This window comes from Pogona vitticeps, chromosome 5 (genome assembly GCF_051106095.1).
Source record: "Pogona vitticeps strain Pit_001003342236 chromosome 5, PviZW2.1, whole genome shotgun sequence".
Classification (NCBI taxonomy): Eukaryota; Metazoa; Chordata; class Lepidosauria; order Squamata; family Agamidae; genus Pogona; species Pogona vitticeps.
In genome coordinates, this window is record NC_135787.1 from 60,272,424 (window position 1) to 60,292,520 (window position 20,097).

The following is a 20,097-nucleotide window of genomic DNA, read 5'->3' on the forward strand; positions in this document are numbered from 1 at the left end:
TAAAAACTGTACAGATAACTCTATGTCTACAGGGTCTGGCAAAAAGCTTGCATGTATAACATAAGAATAGAGCCTGAAGAGAGATTTAAAGATGGGAAGTTATGTCATTCTATACAAAAACTATATTTATAAGATTTTTTTTATTGAAAGACGGACAGACAGACAGACAGACAGACAGACAGACAGTGGTTAGAAAAGAAAGCTGTGTGAGACATAATAGTAGTTGCAACTTAATACACCCAATGTATATGATTTCAAAACAAATTGACATAAATTTAAAATAGGATTACCATTTTTCCAAGGTCTAGCATGTATATAGCCTGTGCCAGTCTGTACATTAGTGAACTAATTTACATAAAGAGAATTCTTTTTTGCACAGATGAGTGCATTTTGGAAAAAAAAAACCTCAAAGTATTCCTAATGTGTAAATGAATGCCTTAGTCTCTAATGTAGTGTAAAATTGTGCTTATCAGTCTCGCTGATTGCTTTGCCACTTATTTACATGAGAATTTCTCTGCAAATCTCTATGTACTCCATTTCATCTTAATTTTCAGTTGTAGGAATTCAATTGTAAGTGTTTAGACAGCTTGATAAACACCACAGTTAATCCTACTTAGCAAGATGCACACTTAGTAAACTAATTAGGTTAGAAGAAATCAGAATGGGACAACACTTGCCTAAAAATATACTATACCTTTGGGAAGTCATTGGATTTTGTCTTGGAATGTTTTTATGTAAACTGCCCTTTTGTTGTCTTTTCAGTGAATTCTCTGAAATCATTAACATTCCCTAAAAGTATCTAAAGTAATATTTGATTTGAAAGGAGTCTAAATATTTATTTAAAGAGTGACAAAAAACAAAGGTTTAATATCTTCTTTTTTAACCTCACAGGAAAATTAGGAGGATTTGCACAAGAGAACAATACTATAGATTCTGGTGAGCTTGATATAGGCCGAAGAGCAATGCAAGAGGTTCCTCCTGGGATCTTCTGGAGGTCGCAAGTCTTTATTGATCAACCACAGTTTCTGAAATTCAATATCTCCCTTCAGAAAGATGCATTGATTGGAGTATATGGCCGAAAAGGCTTACCACCTTCGCATACTCAAGTAAGAATAGCAGTTGTTTCAGTGGAAGCAAGATTCAGTATTTGAAAAGAACTGCATTATGGCTTTTAGAATATGTTATTGCTCTGTGTTATTTCAATAATTCCATTTTAATTATTTCTGTTTCCTGTATTGTCTCAGGTTGATGATATTGACACTAATTTCATGTTAGTTTTTTAAATGTAATTTTGACACTTCATTCCTGCTGCATATGGAAATTTCCTGATTACTTGTGTAAGCTACCACAGGTAGAGAAAAATGGGCACGCATTGGCCCATTTTGAAAAATGCAGTTTAGCACAATACTGCATATGAGACAATCCCCTTTACATTCATCTGCCTGCCAACAAATTAACATTTGAATTGCTGAAGCAGTATCCCCATCTAGAAGATTTGACCCAAATGTGACAGATTCTGTGAAAGAAATATCCTGGCTGCAGCCTTAACAAGGGTGAGAGGCAAGAGAAAGGCAAGCTGCCCACTGAGTGACTGTGAAAAGCTATCAGCTGTTGATCACAAAACCACTCCCTGGGAAATACTTAATAGGTGACTTGAAGATAGAAACATATGTTTGGAGTGAGATGAGTAGAAAAGGCAAACCAAGAACGAGGAAAACTCAGTGTTTTGAATTATAGGCATTTGGAGAGAGGAAAAACACATGAAAAGGGAAACATTGGGATACATATAGACTAGAAAGCAGGGACACTCGGCATTGGAGACAGAAATGAATACGAGCACTCATTTCCTGTGACCTCACTTTTGCTGATGGGAGTGATAGAGCACATATTTGCATCTGGTTGGTGGGACCCAGAGATCTGTAGTTCCTAGACTCGTGGAAGGATCTGAATACAGACATACCAAGTGCCTGACTTTTTTATACTTTAGACACAAGTATTTTTCCTAATATGTTTTGCTATCAGCAAGACAGTGTTCTGGAATTTAAACACTTGGGCTTACAGGCCCAAATCCTGTTTCCCCCGCTACGTGCATGTGCAGTTGTGGGTTTTTTATTTTATTTTATTTTATTTTGCTAGCTTAGATGCTTGAATGTGAACCTTTCACATATGAAAAAATCAGAAGTAGAAATGGCTTTGACAACCCCCTTCTAGTTAATAAGTTGCTTAATATATTAATGTCATCACCAATTTTTACTAAACAGGATTGGCACAGCCTTGGTCTTTTTTTTTTTCATTTCTCAGTCTGTTTTTAAAACAGAAACATCAGATTTAATTGTTTATTTTCTAAGCAGCTGTTACTGTACCTTTTAATATAATTAGAAATGATATTTTGCAGGTTCCCTCTTATTTTGTAACTTTATTCCTCAATGTGGCAAAATGACTGTTTATTTGTAAGCTTTGCCTGTGTCCGAACAGTCTGGGCTACAGAGCTTTCTTTTTTCTCAGACATCATAAATAAATCAACCAGAAATAACTGATAGTGGCTGCCCATTCAAAAATAGTCAGTGGTAGTCTGCAAGTCTTTCAGACACTTTCTTAAAATGTCAGTTCGATTACAACCAGCTAATCAATATGTTTATTTAAAGAGATTTCACAAAATAACAAATGATTTGGTTGCTTCAAGCAAAAATGTGTTAGGGAGCCACATATATATCCAGCAAATATAGGAACCTATCCATGGAAGTGAAAAACAGATGTAATGTTGTAGTGCATACAGATTTTGAAAATGCTTACAGCAACCAATGCACTTCCTCTGGAGTTACTTCATTTTTATTTCCTTGTGGAAAAGCTTGTTTCTACAGTCTGTCATGGTACAGAAACCAGTGCTACTTTTGAAGGTGATTGAAAGCACAATGGTGACTCTCTAGGTTTAGGTTTCTCTCATAGTTCCATGTAGCCCTGCCCAATGGAAAATGACAATTGGGCATGCAGTGACATAGTAAGACATTTCATTATGTAAATTGCCAGACAGCTATGGTGTTTTAGTGCAAAGAAGACAAAAGCCTATTTCCGTCTAAGAATAATTTTGATTCACTGGGGTATGGGTGTAGCAGAATGTAGGCAGAAATGTGAAAATGTATCCATCTGCTTTCCATTGATTTTCTTGGAATCCTGTTGGTATTTTCATTTTCACAACTGAACTAGGTTGCAAATCCTTTTTCTTCCTTCCTGAATAGATATTCACCAAAGAGATTTCCTAGCTTCCCCTGACAACAAGAAGTCAGTCTCATATCCCAACTTTATTTTGTCTATTGATCTGCACAGGAAATTGTAAAATCCTGTCCATCTTGATGCTCTTTCCAGAGAAAGAGCAGAAAATATGCCATTTTGAAGGGGAATTGTTAAAATCTTGCACAGCTTGGAATTACTTCCCTGGAAGTATCCACAAAATATGTGAGAAATCCAGTAAAAATTTTGGCAGAAGACTCTCGTGAGGAGAAAATAGGATTTTTTCCCTCTCTGTGTCTGTCCAGAAGCAGGAGGCTATGAGATCCACATTTCTTCTGAAACCTAGCATAGATTCCAAAGTTATAAGATGAAAACTGATTAGGGATTTCTGTTGCTTGGTGTAAAACAACCAATGTCACCAATGTCATTGTTTTCTAATATCAAAACAATTGGCATTTTTCAAAATAGTGAAAAACTAGTGATGAGCACTTGCCTATATTAGTTATGAGTACTGTAGTTGGTATTTTAAAAGTTTTGTTGTAAGCTGTACCTACTCCCTAACCATAGTATACAAAAGATGCTCTGTCCCAATCCCAGGCAAATAGCTAAAACAACAAAACCCAAAAGGAAGGCAGGAAAATTTGAACGATCACAACTTTATCAGACTTCCTTAAAGTACTGTAGTATGAAAAAGCATTCACCCCAGGATCCCAAGGGACTCCCCCTCCATATTGGGAGAGGAAGCCACTTGTTTGTCTCCCACCAGTTTGGATTTGGTCCTAAGCATCCAACTGCTATGTTTTAACCAATTAAAATGCTTACAAGACCATTTTTACAACAATATACAACTTCTCATCAACATAATCCAAGCTAAGTAATATAAATCCTACTAACAACACCTATGCCTCATAGAAGTCATACATAATTGGAGGGATTGTTGAGCAGAAGTCCCAACGCTGCCTCCCCTAATCAAGCTCTGCTCCCCCAGTGTGCTCCAAGAAGTCCCAACCCAACCAGGCAAGTCTGCGTCTAATTGACCTGTGGGTAGGAGAAAGCAACATGCCAGTACAAACCAGGCAAGCTCACAGGACAGCCACTATGAAGATGGTGAACTACTGTCACAACCATCATGTCACAAACTGTGCCCTTGGTAAGGCAAACAGAAGGGACCCCAACTTAGCACAGAAATGACATTATGAGCTACATTTGGGGACTTGTAGAGTTTTCTACAAAAACTCTACTCTCTGGATAGAGAAGGAAAATGAAGCCATTTAGTATGATACAAATTCGGTGACAGAAGTTTCAGCAGTGGCGGATATAATAAAGATGCCATTGCCATATTTATATTACTTCTGTAGTATCCATAATACTTATTTTACTTCAGCTCATGATCAGTGTAACAAGCCTCCAGAATAGATTTTGTGCTGTTATTTTACACATTGCAGAATATATGTGAATCTGAGAGATAATAACTTGAGTCAAAATAATAAGCTCATAGCCATGGAAAGATTTCTTAGTTTACTCTCTTAGTCTGTACACATGACCAGGAGTTGACTGTATTTTTCCTAATTTCAGGTGTAGGAAAATAAGGCACCAAGCATCTGAAGATTTAAAAAGCTCTTTGTTGCTGTTAATTTTGACGTACTCCACATAACCTATCTATCATTATTAATAAAACGCAATGCTTTAATTATTATTCTAATGTTATGTTTTAAACTGAGATGAGATTTTCTGTTGTTGATCTTTGTTAATCACCAAATGCTTCTTTACTGGTCCCCTTCTTGAGTAAAAAGTTTATAATTCTGTGCCGTATAGTTGAACTAAGAATATAGAGACTGTACAATGCACATTCTAACTGCTAATCTTAAATTTTTGTTAACAATGTTTTCTTCATTTTAAGGAAGCTACTGTGGCCCACCTCTATTCTGACTTCTCTTGTGTGGTTATGATCCCACCAAACTACATGTTGTTTGGTTGCATTCTACACTACAGTACTTTGAACATTAAATGTGGAAAGTACTTCAGGAACTTTCATTTAAAAAATTTAAATGCCCAATTACCTATATGAAAATGATTTCATACATAAAAACAACACTACATAAATGGATTATACATGCAGCATTTCCTCTGTTTTCCTTTGTAGTATGACTTTGTGGAACTTTTGGATGGGAGCCGGTTGATTGCAAGGGAACAGCGGAATCTTCTTGAATCAGAGCGGGCTAATAGACAGGCAAGGTCTGTCAGTCTTCATGAAGCGGGTTTCATCCAGTATTTGGATGCTGGGATCTGGCATCTTGCTTTTTATAATGATGGGAAAAATGCAGAACAGGTGTCTTTCAATACCATTGTAATAGGTAAGCATAATATCCACAATGTTCATTAGCAAATGCTGCAGCTAAACCTTTCTTTAATAGAGAAGATTGTATCTTATCTTTTAAAGATTTTGAATGTTTTTCACAAAACTATTTGAATTGTGTATAATTGTGCAAAAAACAAACAAACATCTTTTGTGTGTACTAAATATATCTTTCTGGCATGTTTCTGAGCTCTCTTGATAGACTGAAAAAACTTGTAACAAATTTATTAAAATGTGTAGCCTTTTTCTCCTTTGCCACTGAAGTAACATTCTAAAACCAGTAATTGCACACTATTTACTTTTTCAAAGGAAGTAAATGTACTACGTGTACACTTCCAGAAGCATCTTAATTTGCTGCCACTTACCAATGATTTAAATGAATGTTCTCTGCTGTTTTTATTAACTGCTTTGATTGCACTGTGTTAGAGTTTCTCTTCTTATGGTCTCTTTCAGAGTCTGTGGTGGAATGCCCCCGGAATTGCCATGGAAACGGAGAATGTGTATCAGGATCATGCCATTGTTTTGCTGGATTTCTGGGCCCTGATTGTTCAAGAGGTATATAAACTGAACTCTTTCTTAAGTCAATACAAATAAGGAGCAGAAACACAAGTAGTTACTAGAGGAGCAAGAAAAAGAATCTGAAGTACAACTTGTTGTGTAGATGTTCTTCTGCCTCTAAAGCTTGATTGAAAAGAATTGCGTTAAGTCTTCTGTCATGTTTTATTTCACAGCAGCCTGCCCAGTATTGTGCAGTGGCAATGGGCAGTACTCCAAAGGACGCTGTCTGTGCTACAGTGGCTGGAAAGGTACCGAGTGTGATGTGCCTACCACCCAGTGCATTGACCCTCAGTGTGGGGGTCGTGGGATTTGCATCATGGGCTCTTGTGCCTGCAACTCTGGATACAAAGGAGAAAACTGTGAGGAAGGTAAATATATTAAATATGTACTTAGCATTGACTGCAGTTGTGGGTTGTTGTTTTTTTGAGGCCCTAAATTTAAGATCAAATAACTCTTGCTCCTAATGCCTTTTCAGTATAATCAAGTATCACATTCATGCATATCATTTGCATTCAGATTCTTCAATTATATTAAGTGTAGGATGTAGAGAATATTCCTAGATCTGTGGGTTTTAGTTATGTTAATTATTGAATGCGTAAATAGATTTTAACCTCTTGGCCTGTGACTAAGCTCTTCACTACATCTCCTAGCTGAGACCAGTCAGGAAAAAAGAAAACACTGTTATTTGATGGAAGGTTCGGTTAAAAAAAAACAGACAAAAAACAAAATTGTTACTGTGTTATATAAACTAAATTCCGGAAAATAATGATTGAGCCTAACACCATGAAAAATGATGATTCACATTTGTGTTGTAGTGATAACTTTTTCTTTGTGGTGAACTTTGCAGTTATTTTTGTTGGATTTTTAAAAAGAGGTAAAATGGTTTCCCTTCTCAATCAAATTGATTTTATTGATCCACACATACAAAGTAGTACAATTAAGTCTCTGGAATTAAATTTTCAGACCATTGACCCTACAAGTGTAATCTTTTATTGAGTCAAATTGCTAAATTAAATCCCATCATCTAAAGCACATTAAAGTGAATTAAGAAAGATAGAGACTATGCAACCCATTTATTTCCTAAACAGGCTGAAGATAACTACACAGCTGTCAGAACACTGGGCTTGCAAATTATTAGAACAGCCCACAGAGAATGTCTCCTAGCAGTTTCATCCAAACAAATGATCTTGTATTCATTTCAGTAGTAGTAGAAGGGGTAGCTGTGTGTGCAAGTATTATATGCAAAAGCAAAATAGAAATAAAAAATGAAAAAAGACAAAAATGTAGAGTCACCTTAAAGACTAGCCTTTATATATTTTAATGTGAGCTTTCATGGACAAGTCCACTTAATCAGATGTTGTTTTTTAATTTTTATTTTGGTTTTACCTATAATATTCATTTCAGTTGACCTAGTTTCAAAATTTGGCCCTCTGTTATAGATATCTTTATATTTTAACTTTGTCTTGTTAATGTCAGAATATTAGTTCATACAGATTCTCTGTTCCCCAAATGTTTAGGTAATGTTTTCTAGTTCTGTCTTTAAAGGAATGTCTTAAGGATATTAAAAGCATTTTGAGTAGAATATTTCAAGATTTTTTTTTAGCTCTAAAGGATTGGAGAGGGGAAAATAATGAGCAAAGTATAAAACCACACTCCCCAAAATGGGTAAAACTACTTTGGGGGGCTTTCAAATTAGTTTTCTACCATGTTGTTACCTGATGATTAATGAGTCCTTCTCTAACTGGGAGGAGGTAACTATTGGGGTACCCCAAGGCTCAGTCCTGGGCCCAGTTCTCTTCATTATTTTTATTAATGACTTGGATGAGGGAGTGCAGGGAATGCTTGTCAGATTTGCAGATGATACAAAATTGGGTGGAATAGCTAATACCCGGCCTAGAAGACAGAAACAAAATTCAAAATGACTTTGATAGGATGGAGCGCTAGGCCGAAAGCAACAGAATGAAATTCAACAGGGATAAGTGCAAAGTATTGCACCTCGGAAAAAGAAATCAATTGCACACAAGATGGGGGATAACTGGCTCAGCAAAACTACGGAATTGTCGTAGGTCACAAGCTAAATATGAGCCAACAGTGTGATGTGGCTACAAAAAAGGCAAGCGCTATTTTAGGCTGCATTAATAGAAGTATAGTTTGCAAATTCCATGAGGTGCTTGTTCACCTCTATTCAGCACTGGTTAGGCCTCACCTTGAGTATTGTGTCCAGTTCTGGATACCACACTTCAAGAAAGATGCTAACAAATTGGAACAAATTCAGAGGAGGGCGACAAGGATGATCAGGGGGCTGGAAACCAAGCCTCATGAGGAAAGGCTGAAAGAATTGGGCATGTTTAGCCTTGAGAAAAGAAGACGTGAGGGGTGATAGCACTTTTCAAGTATTTGAAAGGCTGTCATACAGAGGAGGGGCAAGATCTGTTCCCCATCATCCCAGAGTGCAGGACATGCAACAATGGGCTCAAGTTAAAGGAAGCCAGATTTTGGTTGAATATCAGGAAAAACTTCCTACCTGTTAGAGCAGTATGACAGTGGAACCAGTTACCTCGGGAGTTGGTGAGTGTTCCAAGAGTGAAGGCATTCAAGAAAAACTTAAATAATCACCTGGCAGATATGCTTTGATTGTATTCCTGCATTGAATACCAGGCGTTGGACTTTTTAAATTATTATTTTATTTCATTTTCATAGGGATAGGGGTTATGGTACAAATAGTGGGCCAGGTAAGGGGGGGATGGTAAGAAAGGGTAAAATTCCAGAGAGCAAAAAATATTCTTATATCTGCTTATACAATTGTATTAAAAATGGAAATCATACAAAGAGAAAAAACATTATAACAATTTTCCATAATTATCATTATTAATCTTCCATTTTCTTCGACTTTATCTTTCTTTTTATCTTTAAGTTTACTAGTTTTATAAGTTTAATATTATTCTACCGTCTTATATCTATTGTTCTATATTGCTCTGAATCACTGTTATAACCATTAATTTGTGTTCATTTTATCATACATTCTTTCACCACAAAATACCTTCTTAGATTTAACATTTATCTCCACTGCACTATCTTCATATTCTAACCATTATTTTGTGCCCCTTTAATCATGTCGTCTTTAATTTTCCGTCTTATGGACCAGGCATCCATTTTCAAGAGCTTCATCCACTCCACGTATTATCTCCTTTGTTTCATCTGCCACAGCATGTGCCCCATCATCTCGATTCTTCTCTCTTTCATATTGAAGTTCATAGTAAATTTCATCATTTGCTATAATCTGCTGTTGACATCTCCATAAGGGGTCTTCACTATAAATTCCATTTTTGTCTCCACATCTTTAATTTGTTCAAATAGCTGATCCATCTCTGTTTTCATCTGGTACAGTCCATTAAGACTGTATTCAGTCCATGTTTGAACATTCTTGAGAATGTCTTGTTGTTCCATAATTAGATGCATTATCTGGATTTCTTTCCAGCAGGTAGTGACCAAAATAGTTATTGACAATAGTAGCTTGGGGCAGAAGGTTGACAGGAGGAAGGCCTTTCCCAAGACTGTTTCTGGCTGCTTCACAGATTTAAATCCATCAGTAGCTTATACAGTGGTGCCCTGCCTGACGACGACCCCACTTGACAATGAAATCGCTTGACGACGAATTTTTTGCGATCGCTATACTAATCGCAAAACGATGATTCCTATGGAGTTTTTTTGCTTTACGTCGATTAGGTGCCTGCTTCGCGAACCGTTTGTTCGCAAAACAATGTTTTTTCTGGCTCCGCAAAATGGCTTCCCTTCACAAAATGGCTTCCCTCCCTTCACAAAATGGCTGTTTTCCAGACAGAAGCTTTGGAAGATAGCGATTTTAAACAGCTGATCGGCTGTTCTCTATGGGTGATCTTCGCTGGATGATGAGGTATTTCCCCATTGGAACACATTAACCGGTTTTCAATGCACTCTAATGGGTTTTCTTTTCCGGTTCATGATTTCGCTTAACAGCGATTTTCCTGGAACGGATTATCGTTGTCAAGCAGGGCACCACTGTAGTTATATTGTCCTGCAGGAGCGAGTTTCATTGCCACAATAGAAGCAAATGTGTTTTTTCTCCCTCCCCCTCCCTCCTCCTTTCTTTCTGTTTCTCTCAGCCAAGCCTCAGGTGAAGGCGGGAGTGTTCACCAGTCTGGCCAGATATAGGTCTAGTCACTTTGTCTAACAGATTACACCCAGTCTCTTCATTTGTTTAGGACCTTAGCAGTTCCATATGTAAAACAAGCCACTTACTTCAAGTTTGGTCAAGATTATTTTTTCCAAAATCCTTCTATACTTTTCAGCTCTCTGCCTTTGTGGCATTCACAGCTCTGTGCCAAATATGGCACCCAGCCAGTTTCTGCTTTTCAGATTGTGACTTCAAAGAAAGGCCAATCCAGGAATCTCCCAGGCCACCTCCCTTCTCAATCAGATTCTGTTTTTTCAGGCTTTTACTTCTCCTAGTAAAAGTCCTCCCCCCACCCAAGTTCTGATGCAGAAGCCCAACCAGTCTCGCTGCAACGAAGCCCCACCCCAGCAGGGGGTTGGACATATTGGCCTTGTAAGCCCCTTTCAATTTCACTTTTATATGATTCTGATTCTATGTTCCTCTGCTTGAATTGGAGTCACTTCCAATAATGTTCACTTGTAAATCACCTGTAGTATAAGGCATACAGAAATAAATAGTAATTATTTGGCTCTTTCTATTGAGAAACAGAAAGCCAACACTTTCCTAGTTTAAATATAGAAGAACTTAGAATTGCAGAATTTTTACCACACAAGCATCTTCATTTCTCTTTCTGACACATACTAGTTGTGTTTTACAAAGATTGTGAACTACCCATCTTTTTTCCAAATATACAAATTACTTTGTATTAAGGCTTTGAAATGCCTTTGCTAGATGTCAAGACCTCATGTCAGAATATATTGCCTGAGTATTGTCTTCGTATAATTGAAATCAAAACAGAAGCATACACTTTTTATACTGAATCTAAGGAAGAATATGTAAAAGCCTTGTTTGTACAAAGCATTTTGTTTGGATTTTTATGTAAAAATTTTTCCTTATAAAATTATTTTGTAAAATTTGAGTGCACCCTGAACTTGATGAGGCCACTCAAAAAATGAACAAAAGTACATTGATAATATAGAGCTGGGAGCTCCTTTTTGGTACTAGAACTCCCGGAATCCCCCAGCCAGCAGATAACTGCTCTAACCTCCATGGTATTCATCCTATTTGCTCTAACCACCTGTATTTAAGATAGACCATCTTTATTTACTTGTGTTTGACATTTTATTATGTCTCTTGGTTGAACAACAAAAGCACAATCCTATTCCTGTTTATTTAGGAGTTCTATTGCAGTCAGATAACTTTGCTTCTTAATAAGATTGCTTAAAATTGCAACATAAATTAAACTTTTTAAAAAATATTTTAAATCATTAAAAAAAGAAAAAAAATAAGCCATACAAGTGGAAAAGAGAGCATAGCCCCCAAATGAAAAGCTAAAAACAAATTATCCAAATTGAAAAGCAAGAACAAAATAGTTGTTGAGAAGGATCAGGTAAAAAAGAATATCAGTTTCATTCAAAAGTCCCAGTGTCCAAAAAAGAACCTAGACATAAACTTCAGTGGAAGCTGACCAAATACAGTGGTGCCTCGCACAACGAGCGCTCCATAGAGCGAATTCACTCTACGAGGACATTTTTTATCGCTAATGCAATCACAGAGCGATGGCCTCTATGGCCGAAAATCGCACAGTGAAGGTCGGTAAGCGTTTCGCTTACCGACCTTCGCTTTGCGACCCGACGATCAGCTGTTCGGCGGGTCCAAAATGGCCACCGGAAGCCTCAAAATGGCTGCCGGAAGCCCCAAAATGGCCACGTGCAGCGTTTTCGCGCCCTCATTAAGCGAGGGGAGGGCGCGAAAATGGCTGCCGGCCATTGGAAAAGCATCGCTGTATGGTGAGTAAAGCTGCTATTGGAACGCATTAAACTAAGTTTAATGCATTCCAATGGCTTTTTCCTTCCCGTACAGCGATGCTTTCACACAGCGAGGGTTAATCCGGAACGGATTAACCTCGCTGTGCGAGGCACCACTGTATCCGTACATGTGCTATTACCATCTATAGGTCATGTACTCAGACATCAGAAAAGATATACATTTCATTAAGTAATGGAGGATGGGTATTTATTTTTCCACTATCAGTCATTTTACCACTGTAAGGGCATGGGAAATCCATTTCCTTTGACTATTTGTTAATTTGAGACAGATAGATAGTTTAACAAAATATGTACATCTGCAGAATTAGAAGATTGCTCCAATACTAAATTAATAATCTAATAATATTTCCCCAATACAGTGATGCCTCGCTTAACAATTACCTCGTTAAACGACAAATCCAAATGAGGTTTTTGCGATCGCTTTTGTGATCACAAAACGATATTTCAATGGGCAAAAGTTGCTTTACGACTATTGGTTCCCTGCTTCGGGAACCAATTCTTCGCATTACGATGATCTGAAAACAGCTGATCTGTGGCTCTCAAAATTGCCGCCTGCTGTGCAAAATAGCTCCCCGCTGTTTTCAGGACTTAATTTTTGCAAGACAGGCACTGGAAAATGGCCGTCCTGTGGAGGATCTTCGCTGGACAATTAGGTATTTAGCCCATTGGAACGCATTAACTGGTTTTTAATGTGTTTCAATTGGGTTTTTTTCCCCGCTTGATGACGATTTCACTCTATAGCGATTTCGCTGGAACAGATTAACGTCGTCAAGCGAGGCACCACTGTATAGGATATAATTGGAGATAGCTGGAGCATATATTTGAAAGATGGCACAAAGGATATTGCATAGACAACAATTAATAGATTTACAAATGCCTTTTCTGAAAAGTGGTTTGCTATGTCCAGTGTATGGAGCACATAATTTTCTGCTATTTTAATTAAATTAGATTGAATATTTAAATAGCGTAGGTTTATGCTGCCTAGCACCCTACCCTTATTCATGAGATTCAGTGACCCTCATGTTTTACTGTAACAAAAATAAGGGCAATAGATCCTTCCGTTTCAAATAAAATTCTGGGAGCTGTTGGGGTAGGATGCCAGTCAAGGCTGATTATTCAGTCAGAACTAAGAGTGCAGAAGGCCCGCAAAAAACTTCTCCAGATTTCTTTCTGGATTTCTGGAAGTTTGTTCTACTATCCCCGAGGTACATTTCCCTTCTGCTCATAAATTAGTGTCACTGCCACCAGTTATGGATTACACTTTTAGAATTCATAGGAAAGTATTGGGGGCCTTCCTTCCTGTAAGATGTCTTCCAGTCTTCTTTCCACCCTAGAGACAGAAATTAGATTTCCAGCTTTTGAGCTTTGCTGTAATCCCCCCATTAACTTGGATTATCTTGATAGTTGATTTTGCAGCCTTAAATCCTTCACACAGGCTTTCTTCTTTAGAATTCAACAATCTATCAATTCTAAAAAGTCATATTGTATTAAGAGGAAAGAAAAAAACATTTGGGGTAAGATTGTTAGGTGTTATATCTTATAAGCAACTATACAATACAAAACCAGAAGGAATTACTGTACTTCATTTCATCATACAGTTATGTTAAATGAGCATGCATCAAAACAATGAAGATAAAGTTTCAGAGCAATGAAGAAAAAAATTACCTGTGTAATTCCCCTTCATTACAGAAAGTGCATATACGTTGATATCATTGTAAATTGATCAATATAACTGTATAAATATATTTCTTCTGCAAGCTCTGTTTTGTTCGGAAGATGTGTGACACAGCAGACGTTGCAGAAATGATAACTTGGATACAAATGTTTATCTGTGTTTTTGACTAGAAGTGGATACTCTGCAGTCCATGACATGACTATTGTTAGATGTTTTTCTAGACCTCCTGATGATTAATGCATACACATTTTCATGTATTTATTAGATCAGTTGTCATGTGGATTTTTGTTGCTGTACATTCTCTTATTAAAGCAAAAGGTCTTGTATTGAAAACTTTTGTTTTATAAGCTTCCTCATATTTAAGGGCTTATTAGGACTATTATCTAGTTCACTTATTATTTATGCTGTAACCTGAATATAGTGCAGTCTATTTTACGGGAAGTGATGATGGAACTCATAGACACAAAACTGATTTCCTATTTCAGCTGATTGTTTAGATCCAGCCTGTTCAAATCATGGTATATGTATCCATGGAGAATGCCATTGCAATCCAGGATGGGGTGGTAACAACTGTGAAATACTGAAAACTATGTGTCCAGACCAGTGTTCTGGCCATGGAACATACCTTCAAGAAAGTGGCACCTGCACTTGTGACCCTAATTGGACTGGTCCTGACTGCTCTAATGGTAAGGATTCTGTTTATACTAAGTCATTTTAAAATACTGGCCAAAATTCTTGTGCATAGCTACAAAAATGGTTTAACTTTTGGAGGCAAGTTGCCCCAATGAAGATATCACTGCAGACATTATCAGTTGCATACTGCATCATATGTGTGTTTGTGTGCCCTGTGCCATCAAATTGGAACCGACTTACAGCAATCCTAAAAGGGCTTTTAAGGTAAGAGAAATATTTAAGGAACGGTTTTACCAGTTCCACTCCCTCAATGAGTTTCCATGGCCAACTGGGAATTTGAACCCTGTTCTCCAGCATCCTTTTTCACCGCCCTATACACTACACCACACTGGGATTAAGGCAACTCATTATAGAACTTATAAAATCTTCAGTGATTTCTTAACTTGGGGCAATTTACCTCCAAAAGTTATATGCTATATGAGCATACCTGGGTAAGAGGATTTGTGTCATTGTGTGATAACAGGTCCCAGTATAATCAAAGTCTACACCCAGTGTACATAAAACTTAGAGCAATAGCTAGTTGCCTTTGGCACTATAGTAAAATGTATATGGCCAGGATGCCAGAGACTGAAGAACACCATCCTGCATAATGAATGAAGTGGGAAGTCCAATTCATATCCAATTATATATCACATGTAAAATATTTCCATATAGCACATAGAATCTGAAGTTGTTTACTAAGGAAATCTCATTGAAATGCTATGCATTGACAGTCCAAATAAGGATGCGATACCTCCTTGGTCACCATATTGTAGTGAAACTTTTCTCAGCTGCCTTGCTGCAGTCTGTTTGTGCTAACATACCAGCCTCCAACATTACAATATAATTTCATATCTTGAGATATTACAGTGATTGTATTTGTATATTACACTGTGTATCCTTTCATCTCACAAACATAATGTAGCATCCCCTCCCAGGCATCTCTGGTTTCTGTATGAATGTCTGTAAAGAAGAGTCCTCCTCTTAATAAATATTTGCACTTTATCAATGTGAGAGGTAGATAGTGCAGGTGATGTTGGAAGACAGGGCTTTACAGCATAACTGTGCTCCCTAATGCCAACTTAAGATCAGCCGTATTTTGAACGCCCAAATAGGGCTCTAGAATCTGTGTACAGATTCTATAGATTTTAAAATGGCCATGTGCATAGATTATGAATGCTGTGTTCTCTTTCTTTATAAAATATTTTCTCACTGATTATGCTTTAAAAATGGAGGAAGCTGTAAAATAATAAATGAATCCTCTAGTTGTACTCCAGTTTTTGATATCCTGAAAATACGTAGGTATCCTAAAATATGAAATGTGATGTTTCAAGTAACCTACAGAAGATCAATACTAATTAATTCATAATTTTGTAAAACTGTTAATATGCTGAAATGGAAAAGAATAATCTGTTTTGTTCCATCAAAGGATTTATAGGTTAAAATCAACTTTTACTTTCATCATTGGTTTGTTCACTAAGTAGCCCCAATTCTACTTCAGCTAAATTAACTCTAATTAATAAGTTCATTATAAAGACTGACATACTTTGCTTAAAGCAAGTGTGCTGAAGACTGATAAACACCTTCACACTAATGAAAAATTGATTAGATTGAAGACAAAAGGTAGGTCCTCTTGGTAGAGTGGTTAATCAATCCATCTGAGATCCCACAATTAAAAAAAATCTAATTAAAATTTAAAACTTTATTTGGAGAAAACACACTTGGCAAATGAACATTCTAGTACAGTATATAAAAGTGTCACCTTTCCTGAGTATATGTTTGCTATTCTCCAGGATTGTCAGTGTAGTACACTTAAGGGCGTGGGGGGGGTCCTTTTAGCTCAATGTATGTACTTCCTTTTCATATACTGTGTATTTCAGATAATTTCTTAGCCATGTTTCAGAATTGCCATTCTGTTTTACAAGAAGATATAAAGTTGTAATATGCCTACAATCCTGCTTATAGTTGTGCCATTTTTGTTTGAACAAACTTAAACTGTCCCTTTGGCTGTGTTACATGTGTTTTATTGCCTGTTATTAGCTTCAAAGAAAACTATTCTCCAAAAAATGAGATGCAACAATGAATGGAAATTTACTGGAAGATTATTTCTCTCCTTGTGTTTCTTTTGAAAATGAAGTTTTGTAGCCTATTGGTAGTCTCATCTAGAAAGTAAACACAATGGCCAAGCGCTGTTGCAAAGCTACATCTATGTAGCATGAAATTGTACAGTTTGTTGCAAAATTTGCACCAAGGCAAAAGTCTTATTCAGGAGGCAGTTCCACATGTGGTTATGCAATCAATTGTGCAGTTAGTATGCAGTTAGTTGCATGATTTGTTGCACAATTCATTGCACAGATATATTGCCTGCCTGAGTGTAACTCCCTGCGAGCTTACGCAAGCATAACTTCACAGTATGTAAAGTATAACAGGATTTCAGCCATTGAATGAACTGGTGAAGTCACTGCCTACATAAATCCCATTGAGTCACTAGTTCCACTCTAGTTGGGACAAGCAAAAGGACAATGGCTAAATTGTATTATGTAACCTAGAAAACATTTTATGAGTAATTACTCTGTATTTCCACAGCAAGACAAACAAAAAAATGAGTACTATGTGTGATTTGTTGATTAGGTTTTTTTTGTTTTTTGTTTTTTGGTTTTTTTTGTTTTGTTTTGTTTTTTGTTTTTGGCTAGGTAAAAGATATTACTCATTGTCGTCAATGCTACATACCTATAGAAAGTAGGACAGGGACTCTCCCTATATTTAACATGTCAGTGTATCAGCAGTGCATTATTATGTATAACTGAGTGCTGTAAAGACTTTTTGTACCATTACAGATAGTAATTAAGCAATATCATTTTGCTGCTGTTTACATGAAGGATAATTCATGTAGGATTCTTACTTCTCAGCAGAAGCAAGTGTATGTATATGAGCTGAATTATAAAGTCCCATTAGAAATGTAGTAAACAGGGAGTGGCACAAGTTCATTCTACTCTTTTGTCCCTTTACATGTGCAAGGGAAATGTTGCACATCTGTGTTGCAGTTTGTGATAAAGCTTTTTACTATTGTTAACACAAGCAGTTGTTCCTAGAAACATCAGAAACTCTCTCTTTCAGGAAGCCAGCTGCATGGAATGTGCAACCCTTTTCAGTGTAGTTGAGTCAACCCCTATGCACTCTGATAGGCCCTTTCTGTTGAACACGGTGATCAATAGCAGACAGATAAGAAATTGTTCTATGCAAAATATGTAGACAAAGCAACTCTGCCTACCAGTGCAATTGTTGTAAGACCCAAAAGAAATTTTTCTAATGAGAGTAGGAAGTTAGGACTTCGGATAATTTCAGTCACTGTTACAGGTTTGTTGAAGGTGGGAAAAGCACTCTTGCACACATCGCAATGGTCTCATATTAACCCTTTTCAATTATATGGGCTGTCAGAATAGGCTGAATCACCTGTATGTAATTGATGTGGATATGAAATACTCTGGAATCTTTACTAATCCCTTTGAGTTGTATTTAAGTATTGAAATGGTGGATTGAATCACCACAGCAGGGGGGAGCCTTTAATAAATAGTAATAATAATTGTGTGATGTCAAGTCAGTTTTGACTTAATTGTGGCTCTTTCCAGGATTTTCTAGGTAGAGAAGTGGTTTGCTGTTCCCTTCTTCTTGTCCGATGCACAGTGGGGAATTGAACTCCCAACCTCTGGCTTCACAACCAGATATCTTAACTCTCACTGAGCTGTCCAGCCAGCTACTAGATAAAAATTGCCACTGGATTGCCACCAGTGGTCCTGATCTCATCATCAACAACCCAGAAGCAGGGTTTGTTTTTTTTACTATTAAAGCCTTCCCTTCCTCATCCTGAATAGGAAGCTTTCAATTAATTTAAATTTAATTAAATTTAAATTAATTTAAATTAAAATGACAACATCACCTTAATTCCACTAGCATGAATTTATACAAAAGGCATATTGCAGAACAGAAGTAGCCAATAAGAGTATTTAATCTGGCTGTCTTAGTAGATAGCCCATGTAGTGTATCGGCTAGAGTGGCTGGGGGGGCTCAGGAGACCTTGGTTCAAATCCCTGGTCAACCATAGAGTCTCATGGTGGGAGCGGAACTGGTAAATTCACCCCTTAAATACCTTGAAAGCTGCGGGTTCCAACGATGGCACACAATGACCAGATAGGCTGGATATAAATTGAATGAATGAATGAATGAATGAATGAATGAATAAATAAATAAATAAATAAATAAATAAATAAATAAATAAATAAATAAATAACAACAACAACTCTTATATACTGGAGAAAGTAAAATATTAAAATTAAATGGTAGTCTTTAATTTTCTATAGTTTCAACTTCTGTTTCTTCAGTTTCCCCTATCCTACTCCCATTTCTGACCATATGTTCACAGTCCAGGGGATATTTTGTTGATCCTCATAAGTTTATAAGCACGTGAAAAGAGGTTTCTTGTAAGAATTATGTTATTAGGAAAACTTACTTTCAAGTAAGGCAAAGTTAACTGAAGAAAATCTGTAAATAGCTAGATATCACGTTTGCTGGGTGATAGCTATACAAATAAATTTAGAGCTTGGCTTATTATTGTATTTTTCCTCCTGCCCTTCTTCCATTCATCTACCTGGTATTGTTAATTTTTGATGCAGAAATATGCTCCGTTGACTGTGGCACTCATGGTGTCTGCATGGGTGGTACATGTCGTTGTGAAGAAGGCTGGACTGGTCCATCCTGCAGTCAGAGAGCATGTCATCCACGGTGTGCTGAACACGGAACTTGTAAAGATGGAAAGTGTGAATGTAGTCAAGGCTGGAATGGCGAGCACTGCACCATTGGTAAGCCAACTCTGCTTCAATGCTCTTCTTCATTGCCCAAAGTCACAGTGTTGGCCATGTCTGAATTAGAAATTAGACACTTGGAAGCCATGGGTTTTTTGTTTGTTTGTTTGTTTGTTTGTTTGTTTTTTAACAGAGCATTTTCATTTGTCAGTCTCTGTAAAGAAATTGGTATTATTTAAAAAAAACAGAAAGAAAGAAAAGAAGTGATTATATAATGGATCACCAACCCTTTATGGAGCTTGCCCCAGATAAAGAAGGGCAGGCATTCCCTTTTACTAATACATACTTTCTCTGACTGCAGTAGACAGTACTGTTTTTATGCTCATAATCTGTGAATAAATTGCTTCATTTCTTGAGGCTTTTCTATTTTTAGTTGCTATTTGTACATCTCATTTTAACATTATTAACAAAAAAAGAACTAAAGATACATTGTATGTGAATATAAAAGCTGAAACATGCTTGCCAGGAAAACTAGCACCCTGGAATTATTTTTATCTTGTCTTGTTAGCAGACACAATGAGTTATTTAAAATTTCCACTCAGTTTCTATTTCAGTATTGAGAAATTAAGAAATTTGCTGACTTTCAGCACTTCCATTCCTAGTTGTTGTTGTTGTTTTCACAAGCAAGAGCAGAGACCTTGTGTTTTTAATGGAACCAAGCATCATTTTCTTTCTTTACAACCTGAATATCATATGGTTATAAAAGAAAGATATCTTTGTTGAGTCAC

The 20,097-nt window shown here is 36.8% G+C and overlaps 1 protein-coding gene across 10 annotated transcripts in view; it reads left to right on the forward strand.

Annotated features, from left to right (window-relative positions):
- The window catches only part of TENM3 (teneurin transmembrane protein 3), a 1,852,170-nt gene that overhangs the window by 1,692,739 nt on the left and 139,334 nt on the right, over positions 1-20,097 (forward strand). For all 10 annotated transcript variants that reach the window (XM_078393883.1, XM_078393884.1, XM_078393889.1 and 7 more), the window contains 6 exons: positions 892-1,106; positions 5,372-5,582; positions 6,038-6,139; positions 6,316-6,510; positions 14,324-14,524; positions 19,181-19,366. In XM_078393883.1, coding sequence (XP_078250009.1) covers positions 892-1,106; positions 5,372-5,582; positions 6,038-6,139; positions 6,316-6,510; positions 14,324-14,524; positions 19,181-19,366 — 1,110 coding nt within the window. The remainder of the gene's footprint in view (positions 1-891; positions 1,107-5,371; positions 5,583-6,037; positions 6,140-6,315; positions 6,511-14,323; positions 14,525-19,180; positions 19,367-20,097) is intronic.